At 40.5% G+C, this 19825-nt stretch overlaps 1 protein-coding gene across 2 annotated transcripts in view; it reads left to right on the top strand.

The window, feature by feature from the left end:
• doc2d (double C2-like domains, delta) overlaps nt 1–19825 on the top strand; it is a 181382-nt gene that overhangs the window by 123069 nt on the left and 38488 nt on the right. For both annotated transcript variants that reach the window (XM_061916627.1, XM_061916626.1), the window contains one exon: nt 1245–1354. In XM_061916627.1, coding sequence (XP_061772611.1) covers nt 1245–1354 — 110 coding nt within the window. The remainder of the gene's footprint in view (nt 1–1244; nt 1355–19825) is intronic.

Below are 19825 nucleotides of genomic sequence, written 5' to 3'. Positions count from 1 at the left end.
GGAGATGACGGCCGTTATTGATTGAAGTAAAGTGTGAATGTCATTAAAATAGTTAGCTCCATCTTTTGACACTTCTTCCACTCCCGTCCTTGCACGCTACACCGCTACAACAAAGATGACGCTGTCAAAGTGGAGGCAGGTAAATAAAACAGTGCATCCTGAAGAGACTGTCAGGAAGTGATGTGTAAAACATCATCCATGCAACATTTTGAGCAAAGAAGCACCTTCACATGTGATGTAGACCACAAGGAAGTCTTTTACATTTAGAAAATAATCTTGATAATATCCATCCATCCATTTTCTACCGCTTATTCCCTTTTTGGGGTCGCGGGGGGCGCTGGCGCCTATCTCAGCTACAATCAGGCGGAAGGCGGGGTACACCCTGGACAAGTCGCCACCTCATCGCAGATAGACAGACAACATTCACACACTAGGGACCATTTAGTGTTGCCAATCAACCTATCCCCAGGTGCATGTCTTTGGAGGTGGGAGGGGCCTATCCCCAGGTGCATGTCTTTGGAGGTGGGAGGAGCCTATCCCCAGGTACATGTCTTTGGAGGTGGGAGGAAGCCGGAGTACCCGGAGGGAACCCACGCATTCACGGGGAGAACATGCAAACTCCACACAGAAAGATCCCAAGCCCGGATTTGAACCCAGGACTGCAGGAACTTCGTATTGTGAGGCAGACGCACTAACCCCTTTGCCACTGTGAAGCCCTCTTGATAATATGACTCCTTTAATGCAGCTTTTGTATGAAACTAGACCTGACTAGACCTGCTCATCAGCACTGCGCCTTGTACTCCGGTGCGCCCCATGGTCTGGATTAAAGGGCACATATAAAAATGACGGCAAGTGGAATTCAATGTTGGATGAACAGGTGAAGAGAAGAAAGTTTTTCAAGTACTCTGCGTCATTAGCCGGCAGCCATTAAAGAGACGCGTGTTAGTCAGGTCAAGTCCTCCACGGGATGAAAACCTCCTGAAGGCCAGCGAAGAGATGGAGGAGGCGGAGGCGTGCAGAAAGATTAGTCATTTTTAATTCCGAGCGAGACGTGCTAGTTAGGTTGCAGACACCTGGACAGGTGAGGCCAGGGAGACCTGCTGGCCTCTCACGCTCACTCGACACATGTCCAGCACCTCCGCAGGGACTCCCATTAATTATTCCCTCACACTCTTATTTTTTTTAATAATCCCTGCTCCTTTTCTTCTTTTTTTGCTCTCTCTCTCTCTCTCTCTCTCTCTCAGGCCAACAAGTTACGCACCAAGACCCTGAAGAACACCCTCAACCCGGTGTGGAACGAGACCCTGGTGTATCACGGAATCACAGCGGCTGATATGACCACCAAGACTCTCAGGTAGGACACAAGACCTGCTGGCCATGAGCCGTACTGGATCTTCCCAGGTGGACACACCTTTTTCTACCTTTCTCTACCTTTCCTACGGGCTTTTCCAGCTCATTTCTTGTGACTGGTGTGCATGCTCAGGTGTGCAGCGACTCAGGTGTGCAGGGACTCTCCCCGCATGCTCAGGTGTGCAGGGACTCAGGTGTGCAGGGACTCTCCCCCCGCATGCTCAGGTGTGCAGGGACTCAGGTGTGCAGGGACTCTCCCCGCATGCTCAGGTGTGCAGGGACTCAGGTGTGCAGGGACTCTCCCCGCATGCTCAGGTGTGCAGGGACTCAGGTGTGCAGGGACTCTCCCCGCATGCTCAGGTGTGCAGGGACTCAGGTGTGCAGGGACTCTCCCCGCATGCTCAGGTGTGCAGGGACTCAGGTGTGCAGGGACTCTCCCCGCATGCTCAGGTGTGCAGGGACTCAGGTGTGCAGGGACTCTCCCCGCAAGCTCAGGTGTTTAGGGACTATCTACATGGTGTGTATGAATGTTACTTGTCAGGTTCAAGCACTGATGTCATCTATTAAACAGACAAGAAGCAAGGAATCATGCAGAGACAGAGTTCAATAGAGCTCATGAGGAGACAGGTGTGGCTGTACTCTAGTTACAGATCCAAACTATGTTCTAAAAATCAAGCCTCTGCGCCTCCTCTATTTATTAGGAAAGTCCCTATTACATCACTGCCGCTGAGGGAAGGGGGAGACTCGACAACTCCAGTTAGACACAATGTATGATTATAGAAGAAATAAAAAGCAGGTGACGCAGGTCATATCGCCTTGTCTCTGCTCTGTCTGGGTCACGGCGGTGTTCGGCCTTGGTCATCAGCAGGCCGATTCTGGACAACACACTTATCAAAGTAATGATGATAATATATACATCATTATTATAGCATACTACGTGACATATATACTTACATCATGTGTATATATTACATGTTATTATGAATGTTACTAGATACTACATATATACTTACATCATGTATATATTACATGTTATTTTGAATATTACTACATGACATATATACTTACATCATGTATATATTACATGTTATTATGAATGTTACTAGATACTACATATATACTTTCATCATGTATATATTACATGTTATTATGAATGTTACTAGATACAATATATATACTTACATCATGTATATATTACATGTTATCATGAATGTTACTACATGACATATATACTTACATCATGTATATATTACATGTTATTATGAATGTTACTAGATACTACATATATACTTTCATCATGTGTATATTACATGTTATTATGAATGTTACTACATGACATATATACTTACATCATGTATATATTACATGTTATTATGAATGTTACTAGTTACTACATATATACTTACATCATGTATATATTACATGTTATTTTGAATGTTACTACATGACATATATACTTACATCATGTATATATTACATGTTATTTTGAATGTTACTACATGACATATATACTTACATCATGTATATATTACATGTTATTATGAATGTTACTAGATACTACATATATACTTACATCATGTATATATTACATGTTATTATGAATGTTACTAGATACTACATATATACTTACATCATGTATATATTACATGTTATTATGAATGTTACTAGATACTACATATATACTTACATTATGTACATATTACATATTATTATGAATGTTACTAGATACTACATATATACTTACATCATGTATATATTACATGTTATTATGAAAGTTACTAGATACTACATATATACTTACATCATGTATATATTACATGTTATCATGAATGTTACTACATGACATATATACTTACATCATGTATATATTACATGTTATTATGAATGTTACTAGATACTACATATATACTTTCATCATGTACATATTACATGTTATTATGAATGTTACTAGATACTACATATATACTTACATCATGTATATATTACATGTTATCATGAATGTTACTACATGACATATATACTTACATCATGTATATATTACATGTTATTATGAATGTTACTAGATACTACATATATACTTTCATCATGTATATATTACATGTTATTATGAATGTTACTAGATACTACCTATATACTTACATCATGTATATATTACATGTTATTATGAATGTTACTAGATACTACATATATACTTTCATCATGTATATATTACATGTTATTATGAATGTTACTAGATACTACATATATACTTACATCATGTATATATTACATGTTATTATGAATGTTACTAGATACTACATATATACTTACATCATGTATATATTACATGTTATTATGAATGTTACTAGATACTACATATATACTTACATCATGTGTATATTACATGTTATTATGAATGTTACTACATGACATATATACTTACATCATGTATATATTACTTGTTATTATGAATGTTACTAGTTACTACACATATACTTACATCATGTATATATTACATGTTATTTTGAATGTTACTACATGACATATATACTTACATCATGTATATATTACATGTTATTATGAATGTTACTAGATACTACATATATACTTACATCATGTATATATTACATGTTATTATGAATGTTACTAGATACTACATATATACTTACATCATGTATATATTACATGTTATTATGAATGTTACTAGATACTACATATATACTTACATTATGTACATATTACATATTATTATGAATGTTACTAGATACTACATATATACGTACATCATGTATATATTACATGTTATTATGAAAGTTACTAGATACTACATATATACTTACATCATGTATATATTACATGTTATCATGAATGTTACTACATGACATATATACTTACATCATGTATATATTACATGTTATTATGAATGTTACTAGATACTACATATATACTTTCATCATGTACATATTACATGTTATTATGAATGTTACTAGATACTACATATATACTTACATCATGTATATATTACATGTTATCATGAATGTTACTACATGACATATATACTTACATCATGTATATATTACATGTTATTATGAATGTTACTAGATACTACATATATACTTTCATCATGTCAATCAATCAATCAATCAATGTTTACTTATATAGCCCTAAATCACTAGTGTCTCAAAGGGCTGCACAAACCACCACGACATCCTCGGTAGGCCCACATAAGGGCAAGGAAAACTCACACCCAGTGGGACATCGGTGACAATGATGACTATGAGAACCTTAGAGAGGAGGAAAGCAATGGATGTCGAGCGGATCTAACATGATACTGTGAAAGTTCAATCCACAATGGATCCAACACAGTCGCGAGAGTCCAGTCCAAAGAGGATCCAAGACACAGCAGCGAGAGTCCCGTTCACAGCGGAGCCAGCAGGAAACCATCCCAAGCGTAGGCGGACCAGCAGCGCAGAGATGTCCCCAGCCGATACACAGGCGAGCAGTACATGGCCACCGGATCGGACCGGACCCCCTCCACACGGGAGAGTGGGACATAGAAGAAAAAGAAAAGAAACGGCAGATCAACTGGTCTAAAAAGGGAGTCTATTTAAAGGCTAGAGTATACAAATGAGTTTTAAGGTGAGACTTAAATGCTTCTACTGAGGTGGCATCGCGAACTGTTACCGGGAGGGCATTCCAGAGTACTGGAGCCCGAACGGAAAACGCTCTATAGCCCGCAGACTTTTTTTGGGCTTTGGGAATCACTAATAAGCCGGAGTCCTTTGAACGCAGATTTCTTGCCGGGACATATGGTACAATACAATCGGCAAGATAAGATGGAGCTAGACCGTGTAGTATTTTATACGTAAGTAGTAGAACCTTAAAGTCACATCTTAAGTGCACAGGAAGCCAGTGCAGGTGAGCCAGTACAGGCGTAATGTGATCAAACGTTCTTGTTCTTGTCAAAAGTCTAGCAGCCGCATTTTGTACCAACTGTAATCTTTTAATGCTAGACATGGGGAGACCCGAAAATAATACGTTACAGTAGTCGAGGCGAGACGTAACAAACGCATGGATAATGATCTCAGCGTCTTTAGTGGACAGAATGGAGCGAATTTTAGCGATATTACGGAGATGAAAGAAGGCCGTTTTAGTAACGCTTTTAATGTGTGCCTCAAAGGAGAGAGTTGGGTCGAAGATAATACCCAGATTCTTTACCGTGTCGCCTTGTTTAATTGTTTGGTTGTCAAATGTTAGAGTTGTATTATTAAATAGAGTTCGGTGTCTAGCAGGACCGATAATCAGCATTTCCGTTTTTTTGGCGTTGAGTTGCAAAAAGTTAGCGGACATCCATTGTTTAATTTCATTAAGACACGCCTCCAGCTGACTACAATCCGGCGTGTTGGTCAGCTTTAGGGGCATGTAGAGTTGGGTGTCATCAGCATAACAGTGAAAGCTAATACCGTATTTGCGTATGATGTATATATTACATGTTATTATGAATGTTACTAGATACTACATATATACTTACATCATGTATATATTACATGTTATTATGAATGTTACTAGATACTACATATATACTTTCATCATGTATATATTACATGTTATTATGAATGTTACTAGATACTACATATATACTTACATCATGTATATATTACATGTTATTATGAATTTTACTAGATACTACATATATACTTACATCATGTATATATTACATGTTATTATGAATGTTACTAGATACTATATATATACTTACATCATGTGTATATTACATGTTATTATGAATGTTACTACATGACATATATACTTACATCATGTATATATTACTTGTTATTATGAATGTTACTAGTTACTACATATATACTTACATCATGTATATATTACATGTTATTTTGAATGTTATTACATGACATATATACTTACATCATGTATATATTACATGTTATTATGAATGTTACTAGATACTACATATATACTTTCATCATGTATATATTACATGTTATTATGAATGTTACTAGATACTACATATATACTTACATCATGTATATATTACATGTTATTATGAATGTTACTAGATACTACATATATACTTACATCATGTATATATTACATGTTATTATGAATGTTACTAGATACTACATATATACTTACATCATGTATATATTACATGTTATCATGAATGTTACTACATGACATATATACCTGTATGTACATATACATTACTACAGTTTCAGTACCCATCCCTAGTCCCAGATCTCCTCATCCTGTGAGCTGAATCAGACTGTGTGTTTCAGACGTTACATCAGATGATGACTTGGTTCCTCCTGAGGAAACGCCACACATGCACACTTGGTAGGGTGGTCAAGGGCAACCATTGGTGGGTTTCTACATGTGCTCCCCATGCAGGGGAAACAAACAGAAACGTTGCCACAACCAGGCCCAGATTCCTCTCTCTCTCTCCCTCTCTCGCACGCACACGCCATCCCTGCTAGGAGAGGAAAGCCGTGTGACCTCTGTCCAAGGACACAGACGGAGCGGCATGGTGGCGCTGGTAGAGCATGTCCACTGTTGTCATGTGTGAACAAAGTGAGCAGCGTGACTGATGACAAGTGACAGATACGGGCTGGGACAGTAAGGATGGGGAGGATACCACTGAAGCCATGAATGATGTCATCCATTTCACGGAAAAGGATGAGAGTGGGAAAGGAAGGTCTGATGGAAGTCTGTGGGTGTGTCCACGCTGGTAGAGCCACACGTGGTGGTCAACAGAGATGTTGGCTTGTGCCTGCTGCTCTGCCAGGGACCCCCCTGGGCACTGTGGACCCTGCAGGGTCATTAGCTGCTCACACCCCGCTTACCACTTCATCACCATTCACAGCACTGCTTCTTTACCATTTTACTACATTTCATTCCTGACACAACAAGCACACACTCTAGGTGGTACAATACATGGAAAAGGTAACAAACTACATTAAAACTGATTTTTTGGGGTTTTGTCATTGTCAGGACCGTTCAGGACTTTATTTTGTATTTTTCCTTATTTCTGTAGTGAGTTCCTTTATTGCGCTTTTATTTTCATTTCACTTCCTGTTTGCATTCACCTTTTTTTCTGGCTTGAGCGCTGTCACTTTCATTCTTATTGTGTCTTACCTGTGCACTTCCAAGCTGCACTTTCACTTTGTTTTTGACATGAAAAAGTCATGTTTTTCTGCTCTCTCTGCATCTTGGGGTTCAAGACCATCTGCTATTATAAAAATGTATTGTTGTTACTATTATTGTTACTCATTAGGGACCGATGTCCCTTTGGGACAGAGGACCCTATTGAATTTCTAAGGTTTTATTATTATTATTATTATTATAATTATTATTTTTTATTATTCCGCTGCCTCTTTGAGCTATAATTTGACCATCCTAAAATGCTTCAAAACTCACCAAAATTGACACACACATCAGGACTGGCGAAAATTGCGATCTAATCAAAAAACCAAACCCCAAAACCCCAAATTGCGCTTTTGCGCCCCTTAGGAAGAAAACACAGACAAAACTGTCTGTAACTTCCAGTAGCAATGTCGTAGAAACATGAAACAAAAACCTCTATGTAGGTCTCAGTTAGACCTATATTTCATACACTCATACCGCCCAGCTAAAATCCACAGGAAGTTTGCAATTCCCCCTTTAATACAAAAGTTGGCTAAAATTTTTTATGCTTTTTTTCAAACATTATCTCCTCTGAGGCCGTTTGTCGTTTCCGCTTCTAATAAACACAGAAGAGAGATTTAACCCTTCTGATTAAAAGTTGATGAAAGAGGTTTAATTACTACCCCAGTTTGGATTTTATGAGCCTGCAAAGTACCGGTGTGCTGTTGCAGTTGCACTAATGTTGTCACAAGATGGCGGCTTCCTGCTCAGATAAAACTGCCTCTAACTCAGTGCAGAAATGTCATACTCACATGAAACAAAAACCTCAATGTATGTCTCACTGAGACCTATATTTCATAGACTGACAACCCCCAGCTAAAATCAACAGGAAGTTTGCTATTCTCCCTTCAATACAAAAGCTCCACTGCGTTCACCATGCATCAGAGCTTCAAAATGGCGGCACTAAGGCGTCCTTATAAAATGCCCAAGCCACTTTACAACTGTTATTACTATGAAACTGATGTATAACACGTGTATACAACTTTTTCTCTGTGTAATAATCCATCCATCCATCTTCTACCACTTATCCGGGCTTGGGTCGCGGGGGCAGCAGCCCAAGCGGTCTCATCCATCGCTGCTTGCAGCTTTAATTTAATCTGTTTTTTAAATGATATTTAAAGTTTGGTTTTAGTGCATCAAATACTCATGTTTTCAAATGAATAATCATCCTGATTTCAGTATAAGCCAAAAATAATCAGGATTACTATGTTTGCCATAATCGTCCAGCTCTAATTGAATCTAACAGGGATTTTAAGCCTGGACCCTCATTACCCATTGAACTATACAACCAATCACAATGGAGCTCCACCACTTATGAACAATAGATGCTTGGCGAGCCAAATTAAAAGCTTTTGGCGAGCCGGATTTGGTTGTGGAGTGCCTGATTTAGCCTGTTCAATGTTCTTTAAGAAGTATCTAACTAAAAATCTATAATCATAATAATAGTACATTTTACTTATAAGGCGCCTTTCTGGGCACTCTAGGACACCGTACAAAATCAAAACAATAAAATCAATTAAATGAAAACAAAAATAACAACAAAGATCGATAAGATTTACAATGAATAAGCAGTTAGGAATAGGTGTGATTTGAGTCTTGATTTGAAGAGGGATGTTGAGTCTAAGTTACGAATGTCTGGTGGTAATGAGTTCCAAAGAATAAATAATGTTTATCCTTGTGGCTGTCAGAAATAATGAGTTGGCTCAACTGGAAGGTTTACAAGAAGCCTAAAACAAAAAATCTTAAAACCTCTCAAATCAATCAATCAATCAATGTTTATTTATATAGCCCCAAATCACAAATGTCTCAAAGGACTGCACAAATCATTACGACTACAACATCCTCGGAAGAACCCACAAAAGGGCAAGGAAAACCCACACCCAGTGGGCAGGGAGAATTCACATCCAGTGGGACGCCAGTGACAATGCTGACTATGAGAAACCTTGGAGAGGACCTCAGATGTGGGCAACCCCCCTCCCTTTAGGGGACCGAAAGCAATGGATGTGGAGCGGGTCTAACATGATACTGTGAAAGTTCAATCCATAGTGGCTCCAACACAGCCGCGAGAGTTCAGTTCAAGCGGATCCAAGACAGCAGCGAGAGTCCCGTCCACAGGAAACCATCTCAAGCGGAGGCGGATCAGCAGCGTAGAGATGTCCCCAACCGATACACAGGCGAGCGGTCCATCCTGGGTCCCGACGAGCGGTCCATCCTGGGTCTCGACTCTGGACAGCTAGTACTTCATCCATGGTCATCGGACCGGACCCTCTCCACAAGGGAGGGGGGGACATAGGAGAAAGAAAAGAAGCGGCAGATCAACTGGTCTAAAAAGGAGGTCTATTTAAAGGCTAGAGTATACAAATGAGTTTTAAGGTGAGACTTAAATGCTTCTACTGAGGTAGCATCTCGAACTGTTACCGGGAGGGCATTCCAGAGTACTGGAGCCCGAACGGAAAACGCTCTATAGCCCGCAGACTTTTTTTGGGCTTTGGGAATCACTAATAAGCCGGAGTCTTTTGAAGGCAGATTTCTTGCCGGGACATATGGTACAATACAATCGGCAAGATAGACTGGAGCTAGACCGTGTAGTATTTTATACGTACTTAGTAAAACCTTAAAGTCACATTTTAAGTGCACAGGAAGCCAGTGCAGGTGAGCCAGTACAGGCGTAATATCAGATGATTGCAAAATAAATTGACCGGGACAACGGCAAAATCATCGGCACAGAAAGTAGTACATTCAAACAATGGACTAAGGAGGTGATCGAACTAAGGACAACATCAATCGGGACTCCCTCCTCCATCTACCAGGTAGACTTGACAGGTGCGCCTGGTTGGCCACGCCTATAAGAACAGCTGATAGCCAAGTCATGTGACCCTTCCGAAGCAGACTGCAGATGACAGTCCAAACATGTCAAGTAAAAATTCCATTTAATATACCCTAAATGTGGTCTGATTACAAGAACATTTGAATAAGAAGACATAATGAACATTTTTGAGCAATGATTAAATTGTGCTTAATATAGAACATTCTACGTATTTGTCATGCTAAGTTGCAGCAAAATGCACTTAAGCCCATCCACCTTCTCCAAGCTGGAAGTGGGCCCAGACTGCCTCTTCTGAAGAATGATCCAGCTGAGTAAACTAATGAATGTCCTCAGTGAAGACCTCATGGCCGGCCTCCGACCAGCAGTAATCTTTTAATTGACGCCGCCCCAGGGGCTGCGGTCTTGATTGAAAAGTCAGACGGCGACACAGGTGGAATAAATCTCACTCCTGATGAGCAACTGACTTGCTAATTGAAGTTGGAGTTGTCATTGTTTTAATGACGTGACGACCGCAGAAAGAACTGCTGCAAGTCAAAGCTGCAGCGTTTTAATTATTGCAAAAAATAACCACCGCTTTTTTTTTGTCAGCAGTGTTTGAGTGACAGCCATGTTGGCCAATCACAATTGTTCAGCCTCTCCTTTCAAGAGAGAAAGAGAAAGAAGCACCCAGGTGTGTTTATTCAACAGCAGAATGAACCGAACGCAGTGAGCCCTCTTTTCACTCATTCGCAATCTATGTCTCGGAGACTTTACCCGCAGAGGCAACACTAAATTGGCCCTAGTGTGTGAATGTGAGTGTGAATGTTGTCTGTCTATCTGTGTTGGCCCTGCGATGAGGTGGCGACTTGTCCAGGGTGTACCCTGCCTTCCGCCCGATTGTAGCTGAGATAGGCGCCAGCGCCCCCCGCGACCCCAAAAGGGAATAAGCGGTAGAAAATGGATGGGATGGGAAGGAACACGGACAGAAGGCCCTCCCACTCGCAGGTGACACGTTTGGCAAAGTCACGGAAAAATCTGATTACAAAGCCAAATTTTGGAATATTTCAGCTTCAAATAGGACGGGCAATATGAGCGCATCAACACAGGCAACAGCAACAAAAAGATACCTATGAAGGCAACGTTGGACCTTGTTTTGCAAACGAGGACACAAGATGCACTTCAAAAATTCCAATATTTATTTACTGTATTCTACACTAAATTAAATTTTTTATTTATTTATTTATTTTCCACTCTATAAAGCGCACAGGCATATGCCCCCCCCCCAAAAAAATTTCTTAGAATGTTTTTAATTTTTCCATATACCAGTCGCCGTTATGAAATGAATATATTTTCACAGAAACATTTTATAAATATTTATTTACATACCTTAATTGATTCCAAATGATGCCTGTAACACGGCAGTAAAACGGCTGATCAAACAAAACAGAAGTCTTCATCATGGACCCACTAGCATGGAAGCTAGCTCTCCATCAGCTGAACAGACTCAATGACTCCACGGCGACATCTGGGTGAATTTATGAAACTGAAACAATACGAAAAGAATGCAATTGTCATTTAATAATACTAAAACAGACACTAGTAAAAGTGTTAAAATATTAACTAATACTAAAAATGCTAGCATGTACAAATATGCATGAAAACACTCCTACAAACATCACACATGAGACGGGTTTAATAAGTTAGAATTGTTTTAGTTATATTGTAAAACTTACAAACGTCGTTTGGAGTGATGATTGAAAAATCCATAAAGGTAGAACCGCTATGGACGGCTAGGAGATGGAACAGCACTGTCACGTCTATGGGATCATGTTTTGTTTTTGTCATCATGTTCGGTTTTGTTTTTTGGACAATCATTTCACGTTTTTGCACTTCCTATATTGTTTTGTTACCATAGCAACTCATTAGTTTTCACCTTGTCCTCATGTCTCACACCTGTTTGCACTAATCATGTCCATTATTTAAACCTGTAGTTGCCAGGTGGTCAGCCTGGCGACTTGACCTCCACTTCCTTCATGCCTTGCCATGCCTGTTTAAACATTCTGTCCAGTTTCCCTCCTGCTCATGCCACATAAGATTTTGTTTTTTTATGTCACAGTTATTGAGTTTTGTGTTTTGTTCATAGTCATGCCATAGTGATAGTTTTGTACTTCCACCCAAGTGCGCGTCTTTTGTTTGCCTTTTTTAGTTTGTTAGTATAAGAAATAAAAATGTACATAAAAATGTACTTACATTCACGTCTCGCTCGTGCCAACTTTCCTTTGCCTTGGAAAAACAAACCACCTCATAGTCCTAGTTTGACAAGCACTTCGTCTTCCGGTTCAAGGCTCAATCGAAACAGAAGGGCGAGGCAGCACCTGCAGTGAGCGAACTCATCCAAAAGATGGCGCCATATCACAAAATATAGCACACATATTCAGTGTATTTGCTTGTTTTTTTTTGTTTTTTTTATATATTTTCTTATGGTCGCCAGCGGGAAAAACATTTTTTTATAAGCCACTAAAGCCAGAGGGTTCAAAGCAGTTTATAGTCCGGAATTTACAGTAAGTAATTTTTTTTTTTTACAGAAATTGGAGTCTATAAAAGCCAAAAGCAGTGAAGTTGTCAGGTTGTGTAAATGTTAAATAAAAAGAGAATACAACAAATCCTTTTCAACTTATATTCAATTGAATAGACTTCAAAGACAAGATATTTCATCTTCACACTGACAAACTTTGTTATACTTTGCAAATAATCATGAAGTTAGAATGTAATGGCAGCAACACATGGCAAAAAAGGCATTTTTACCAGTGTGTTACATGGCCTTTCCTTTGAACAACACTCAGTGCAGGTTTGGGAACTGAGAAGACACATTTTTGAAGTGGAATTCTTTCCCATTCTTGCTTGATGTACAGCTTAAGTTGTTCAACAGTCTCCTGCCTCATATTTTAGCTTCCTCACATTTTCTATGTCTGGACTACAGGCAGGCCAGTCTAGTACCTGCACTCTTTTATTATGAAGCCACGCTGTTGTAACACCTGGCTTGGCATCGTCTTGCTGAAATAAGCAGGGGCGTCCATGATAACAACATATGTTTCTCCAAAAGCTGTATGTACCTTTCAGCATTAATGGTGCCTTCACAGATGTGTAAGTTAGTCATGCCTCGGGCCCAGCGAAGCGTTTCTGAGTGTTGTTGATAAATGGCTGTGGCTTTGCATAGTAGAGTTTTAACTTGCACTTACAGATGTAGCGACCAACTGTAGTTACTGACAGTGTTTTTTTTGTAGTGTTCCTCAGCCGATGTGGTGATATCCTTTACACACTGATGTGGCTTTTTGATGCAGTACCGCCTGAGGGATCGAACGTCAAGGGCATTCAATTTTAGTTTTAAGCCTTGCCGCTTATGTGCAGTGATTTCTCCACATTCTCTGAACCTTTTGATGATATCACAGAGTGTAGATGGTGATATCCCTAAATTCCTTGTTGAGAAATGTTGTTCTTAAACAATTTGCTCAGGCAATTGTTGACAAAGTGGTGACCCTCGCCCCGTCCTTGTTTGTGAATGAGTGAGCATTTCTTGGAAGCTGTTTTTATAGCCAATCATGGCACCCACCTGTTCCCAATTAGCCTGTTCTGTCACGACTAGGACTTGGATTGTTTTTCCCGAGGTGCAAAGCGAGTGGATCGGACAACGGTCGAAGGTACGAACATTATTTAATCTTAAATCAACACAGGAACAAACAAAAGGCGCTCACAAGGAGGTACACAAACTTGGCTGTGAAAACAAAACTTGCGCTAAGTCAAAACTATGAACATAAACTAAAACTTGCACAAAGGCATAACTATGAACAACTAAAACAAAAACACTTACTGTGACTGAGAAAAGGGTAAGAAAAAAGGCAGCCTGGATGTTGTGGGTTTGTCGAGGGCGATAGATGATGTCGCCAGGCTGACTACCTGGCAACTACAGGTTCGAATAATGCTGTGGTGATTAGTGAAAACGGGTGCGTGACATGGGGACAGGTGAAAACTAATGGGTTGGCATGGAAACAAAGCAAACAAGGAAGTGCAAAAACAGGAAACAATGGAGTCTTAAGCAAAACAGAACATAACTAAAGAAAACATGATCACAAGACATGACACGTTCACCCGTGGCATGTTCCAAATAAGCCTTTGATGAGCATTCCTCAACTTTCTCAGTCTTTTTTGCCACTTGTGCCAGCTTTTGTGAAACATGTTGAAGGCATCAAATTCCAAATGAACTAATATTTGCAAAAGTCCTTCTACCTGCCGTCAGTCGCTGAAGTCCGTCTCGGCATGGAGGCAACTTTCAAATGATTTGTGACGCTCATAATGTGGAGCAATTCCACTTTGTGTGTGTGTGTGTGTGTGTGTGTGTGTGTGTGTGTTAGGGAGTTTCTTTAATGTCTTCTTCCTACCGCTCCATCTTGCTAACAGACCACCACGGGGCTGGGGAGTGCCAGACCAATGCTGGACTTGATTTAGTGCTGGGTGCAGACCTGGTCTAGATTGTATTGCCTCAGGTGTGTGTGTGTGTGTGTGTGTTGGGGGGAGGGGGGGGGGTCAAATACTTTGTTTACAAGTGACATGCACGGGAGACACTTCTACTTGAGTCGCGGCTGCCTTCCGTTTGTTTTGGATCGTCTGCTTTCTGAAGTCGTGTGCGGAACTGAAAATAAATGATGTCTCCGCGTCTCGAGGAATCCGAATCAGAATAGTTTTTATTGCCATTGTTTGAGAACGGGCTCACATGCTAAGGAATTTTACTTGGTGCAATTGTTCAACATAAACCCCATATAATACAGAATAGAATAAGATGAGCTGTAACTGAGCTATCAGATCTTGGTATTGTTGTCTGGTGGTTGATGGTTGAGGGGGAAAAACTGTTCAGGTGGCAGGTTGTGTGGGTCTGGATGGACCGTAGTCTCCTGCCTGAGGGGAGAATAGTTTGTGTAGAAGAGAAGGAGAGGGCAATCTCACCCAGTTCAAAGGGAAACCAGTACCATATATATAAATACATACATGTATACACTAGGGATGCACTGAAATGAACATTTGTGGCCGAAGCCGAATAAAATTTAAACGCTTGGCCGAAGGCCGAATAATGAATGCAGTTTTTCACAATTTTTAAAATATTGCATAAATAGCCTAGAATAAATATTTAGACATGTTTTTCAAATAAAGTAATTTTTTTATTGAATATTGACATTTTTTAAATTTTCCAGTAGCCTTTGCTTTTCAAAAAAAGCACAAAGTTTCTCATTTATATTAGGCCTTCAAACAAAACATGCATTCCAAAAATTTCATTTGTATACTCTAGCCTTTAAATAGACTCCCTTTTTAGACCAGTTGATCTGCCGTTTCTTTTCTTTTTCTTCTATGTCCCACTCTCCCGTGTGGAGGGGGTCCGGTCCGATCCGGTGGCCATGTACTGCTCGCCTGTGTATCGGCTGGGGACATCTCTGCGCTGCTGGTCCGCCTACGCTTGGGATGGTTTCCTGCTGGCTCCGCTGTGAACGGGACTCTCACTGCTGTGTCGGATCCGCTTTGGACTGGACTCTCGCGACTGTGTTGTATCCATTGTGGATTGAACTTTCACAGTATCATGTTAGATCCGCTCGACATCCATTGCTTTCCTCCTCTCTAAGGTTCTCATAGTCATTATTGTCACCGACGTCCCACTGGGTGTGAGTTTTCCTTGCCCTTATGTGGGCCTACCGAGGATGTCGTGGTGGTTTGTGCAGCCCTTTGAGACACTAGTGATTTAGGGCTATATAAGTAAACATTGATTGATTGATTGATTGATTGATATTTAATATTGAAATTTTTTTAATATTCCAGTCTTTGCTTTTCAAAAAAAGCACAGTTTTTCATTTATATTAGGCCTTCAAACTAAACATGCATTCCAAAAAAAAAATAAAATAAAGTGCATTAAAGTGGATAAACCCACAACAAATGAATTATTGTCCTTTTGGCAAAAGTCTGCTTAGCCACAGTAGATATGCTAATAATGTAAACAGAAGGCTCAAGTAAATCTCAATTAAGTGTGTGCTTGTAACCTCATACACTTATACAGGTAGCCTACACAACAGGCTAATAATGTAAACAGAGGCCCCACTAAATCTCAATAAGTGTGTGCTTGTAACCTCATACACTTATACAGGTACACAACATATCCCAACGTCACTGCACCTTGGTTGATTTGCGTCACCGCCTCAAAAAATTGCGTCACACGCCACTATTCGGCCTTGTTTTTAACTCATTCCACCGAAGGCCGAATGTGGCTTTTTTTGCCATATTCGGCCGAATATATTCGGTTACCGATTAATCGGTGCATCCCTAGTATATACATATATCCATCCATCCATTTTCTACCGCTTATTCCCTTTTGGGGTCGCGGGGGGCACTGGCGCCTATCTCTGCTACAATCGGGCAGAAGGCGGGGTACACCCTGGACAAGTCGCCATCTCATCGCAGGGCCAACACAGATAGACAGACAACATTCACACACTAAAGCCAATTTAGTGTTGCCAATCAACCTATCCCCAGGTGCATGTCTTTGGAGGTGGGAGGGGCCTATCCCCAGGTGCATGTCTTTGGAGGTGGGGGGGGCCTATCCCCACGTGCATGTCTTTGGAGGTGGGAGGAAGCCGGAGTACCCGGAGGGAACCCACACATTCACGGGGAGAACATGCAAACTCCACACAAAAAGATCCCGAGCCTGGGATTGAACCCAGGACTGCAGGACCTTCTTATTGTGAGGCAGACGCACTATGAAACTGTTTAATGTTGCACTTTTTATGTGTAAAAGAAAAGTTTTGTCATTTTATTTAATCTGAGCAACAATTTGTGGCAGTTTACTGTTGATTAACGTGGGCAGAAGTATTATAGTGTTCCCAATGTCAAAAGGATCAAGCCATTGTTTACAAATTTGGTAAACAAATAACCAAAAAAAATGTATATATATGTATTTTTTTTACTGTGCCGAAAATGAACCGAACAGTGACCTCTAAACCGAGGTACGTACCGAAGCGAAATGTTTGTGTACTGTTACACCCCTACTATTTAGTAGTAGAATTAGAAGCAATAGTTTAGTTTAGTAGTAGTAATGTAAGTGATCATTGATTACAAAAAAGGCACATTAGGTTAATTAACAAATTATATAACATTTGTGGACAATATTCTTTGTTTTGACTTTTGAATTATTGAAACAAAAATAAAAAATAAAAAATCGGGCTATGATTAGATCAAATAAACATAAAGGGGCAAAATAGTTTTACGTTTTTTTATATTTGGGTCAACACGGTACTTTCTAGAATTATTGTTCATATATGTAACTGTGGATACTAATAATTATTATAATTTGTTTTATTTCTCTGAAAACAAAATAAGTTAAGTTTATAAAAGGGAATTCAAACCAAAATGTATAAAAGTTCATAAGAAGGCTTATTTATCTTACTATGATTAAAATGTTATTTCATGCCTTTTTCTTAAGTTTGTGGCCATGCTTTTATTTTGAAGTGTCTCGTTTGGTCTGTGAACGGATATAAGGAAGCTACTTCCGGGTATGAGTGAACATTTTTTTGAAGCAACGAGAAGGGAGAAAGAAATTAAATGAAATGAATTGTATTTATATAGCGCTTTTTCTCTAGTTACTCAAAGCGCTTTACATAGTGAAACCCAATATCTAAGTTACATTTAAAGCAGTGTGGGTGGCACTGGGAGCAGGTGGGTAAAGTGTCTTGCCCAAGGACACAACGGCAGTGACTAGGATGGCGGAAGCGGGGATCGAACCTGCAACCCTCAAGTTGCTGGCCCGGCCACTCTACCAACCGAGCTATACCGCCCCAAGAGAGCGACTGATCGCAACAAAGACTAAAAAGTGTCACAAGGACTTTCAGAGTTCGGGCTATAAGAGCCAGAAGATCACAATTTCCCCCTCACTGTCTCACTGTGGACAAGGCAGAGACAAGTCTCACAGTGGACAACGTTGAGACAAGTCTCACAGTGGACAACGTTGAGACAAGTCTCACAGTGGACAACGTTGAGACAAGTCTCACTGTGGACAACGTTGAGACAAGTCTCACTGTGGACAACGTTGAGACAAGTCTCACTGTGGACAACGTTGAGACAAATCTCACAGTGGACAACGTTGAGACAAGTCTCACTGTGGACAACGTTGAGACAAGTCTCACTGTGGACAACGTTGAGACAAGTCTCACAGTGGACAACGTTGAGACAAGTCTCACTGTGGACAACGTTGAGACAAGTCTCACTGTGGATAACGTTGAGACAAGTCTCACTGTGGATAACGTTGAGACAAGTCTCACTGTGGACAACGTTGAGACAAGTCTCACTGTGGACAATGTTGAGACAAGTCTCACTGTGGACAACGTTGAGACAAGTCTCACTGTGGACAAGGCAGAGACAAGTCTCACAGTGGACAACGTTGAGACAAGTCTCACAGTGGACAACGTTGAGACAAGTCTCACAGTGGACAACGTTGAGACAAGTCTCACTGTGGACAACGTTGAGACAAGTCTCACAGTGGACAACGTTGAGACAAGTCTCACTGTGGACAACGTTGAGACAAGTCTCACTGTGGACAACGTTGAGACAAGTCTCACTGTGGACAACGTTGAGACAAGTCTCACTGTGGACAACGTTGAGACAAGTCTCACTGTGGACAACGTTGAGACAAGTCTCACTGTGGACAACGTTGAGACAAGTCTCACTGTGGACAAGGCAGAGACAAGTCTCACTGTGGACAAGGCAGAGACAAGTCTCACAGTGGACAACGTTGAGACAAGTCTCACAGTGGACAACGTTGAGACAAGTCTCACAGTGGACAACGTTGAGACAAGTCTCACTGTGGACAACGTTGAGACAAGTCTCACAGTGGACAACGTTGAGACAAGTCTCACTGTGGACAACGTTGAGACAAGTCTCACTGTGGATAACGTTGAGACAAGTCTCACTGTGGATAACGTTGAGACAAGTCTCACTGTGGACAACGTTGAGACAAGTCTCACTGTGGACAATGTTGAGACAAGTCTCACTGTGGACAACGTTGAGACAAGTCTCACTGTGGACAAGGCAGAGACAAGTCTCACAGTGGACAACGTTGAGACAAGTCTCACAGTGGACAACGTTGAGACAAGTCTCACAGTGGACAACGTTGAGACAAGTCTCACTGTGGACAACGTTGAGACAAGTCTCACAGTGGACAACGTTGAGACAAGTCTCACTGTGGACAACGTTGAGACAAGTCTCACTGTGGACAACGTTGAGACAAGTCTCACTGTGGACAACGTTGAGACAAGTCTCACTGTGGACAACGTTGAGACAAGTCTCACTGTGGACAACGTTGAGACAAGTCTCACTGTGGACAACGTTGAGACAAGTCTCACTGTGGACAAGGCAGAGACAAGTCTCACTGTGGACAAGGCAGAGACAAGTCTCACAGTGGAC

Source organism: Nerophis ophidion, linkage group LG01 (genome assembly GCF_033978795.1).
Source record: "Nerophis ophidion isolate RoL-2023_Sa linkage group LG01, RoL_Noph_v1.0, whole genome shotgun sequence".
NCBI lineage: Eukaryota > Metazoa > Chordata > Actinopteri > Syngnathiformes > Syngnathidae > Nerophis > Nerophis ophidion.
Note: the sequence above shows the minus strand (reverse complement) of the source record. Positions and strands in the feature narration are given on the sequence as shown.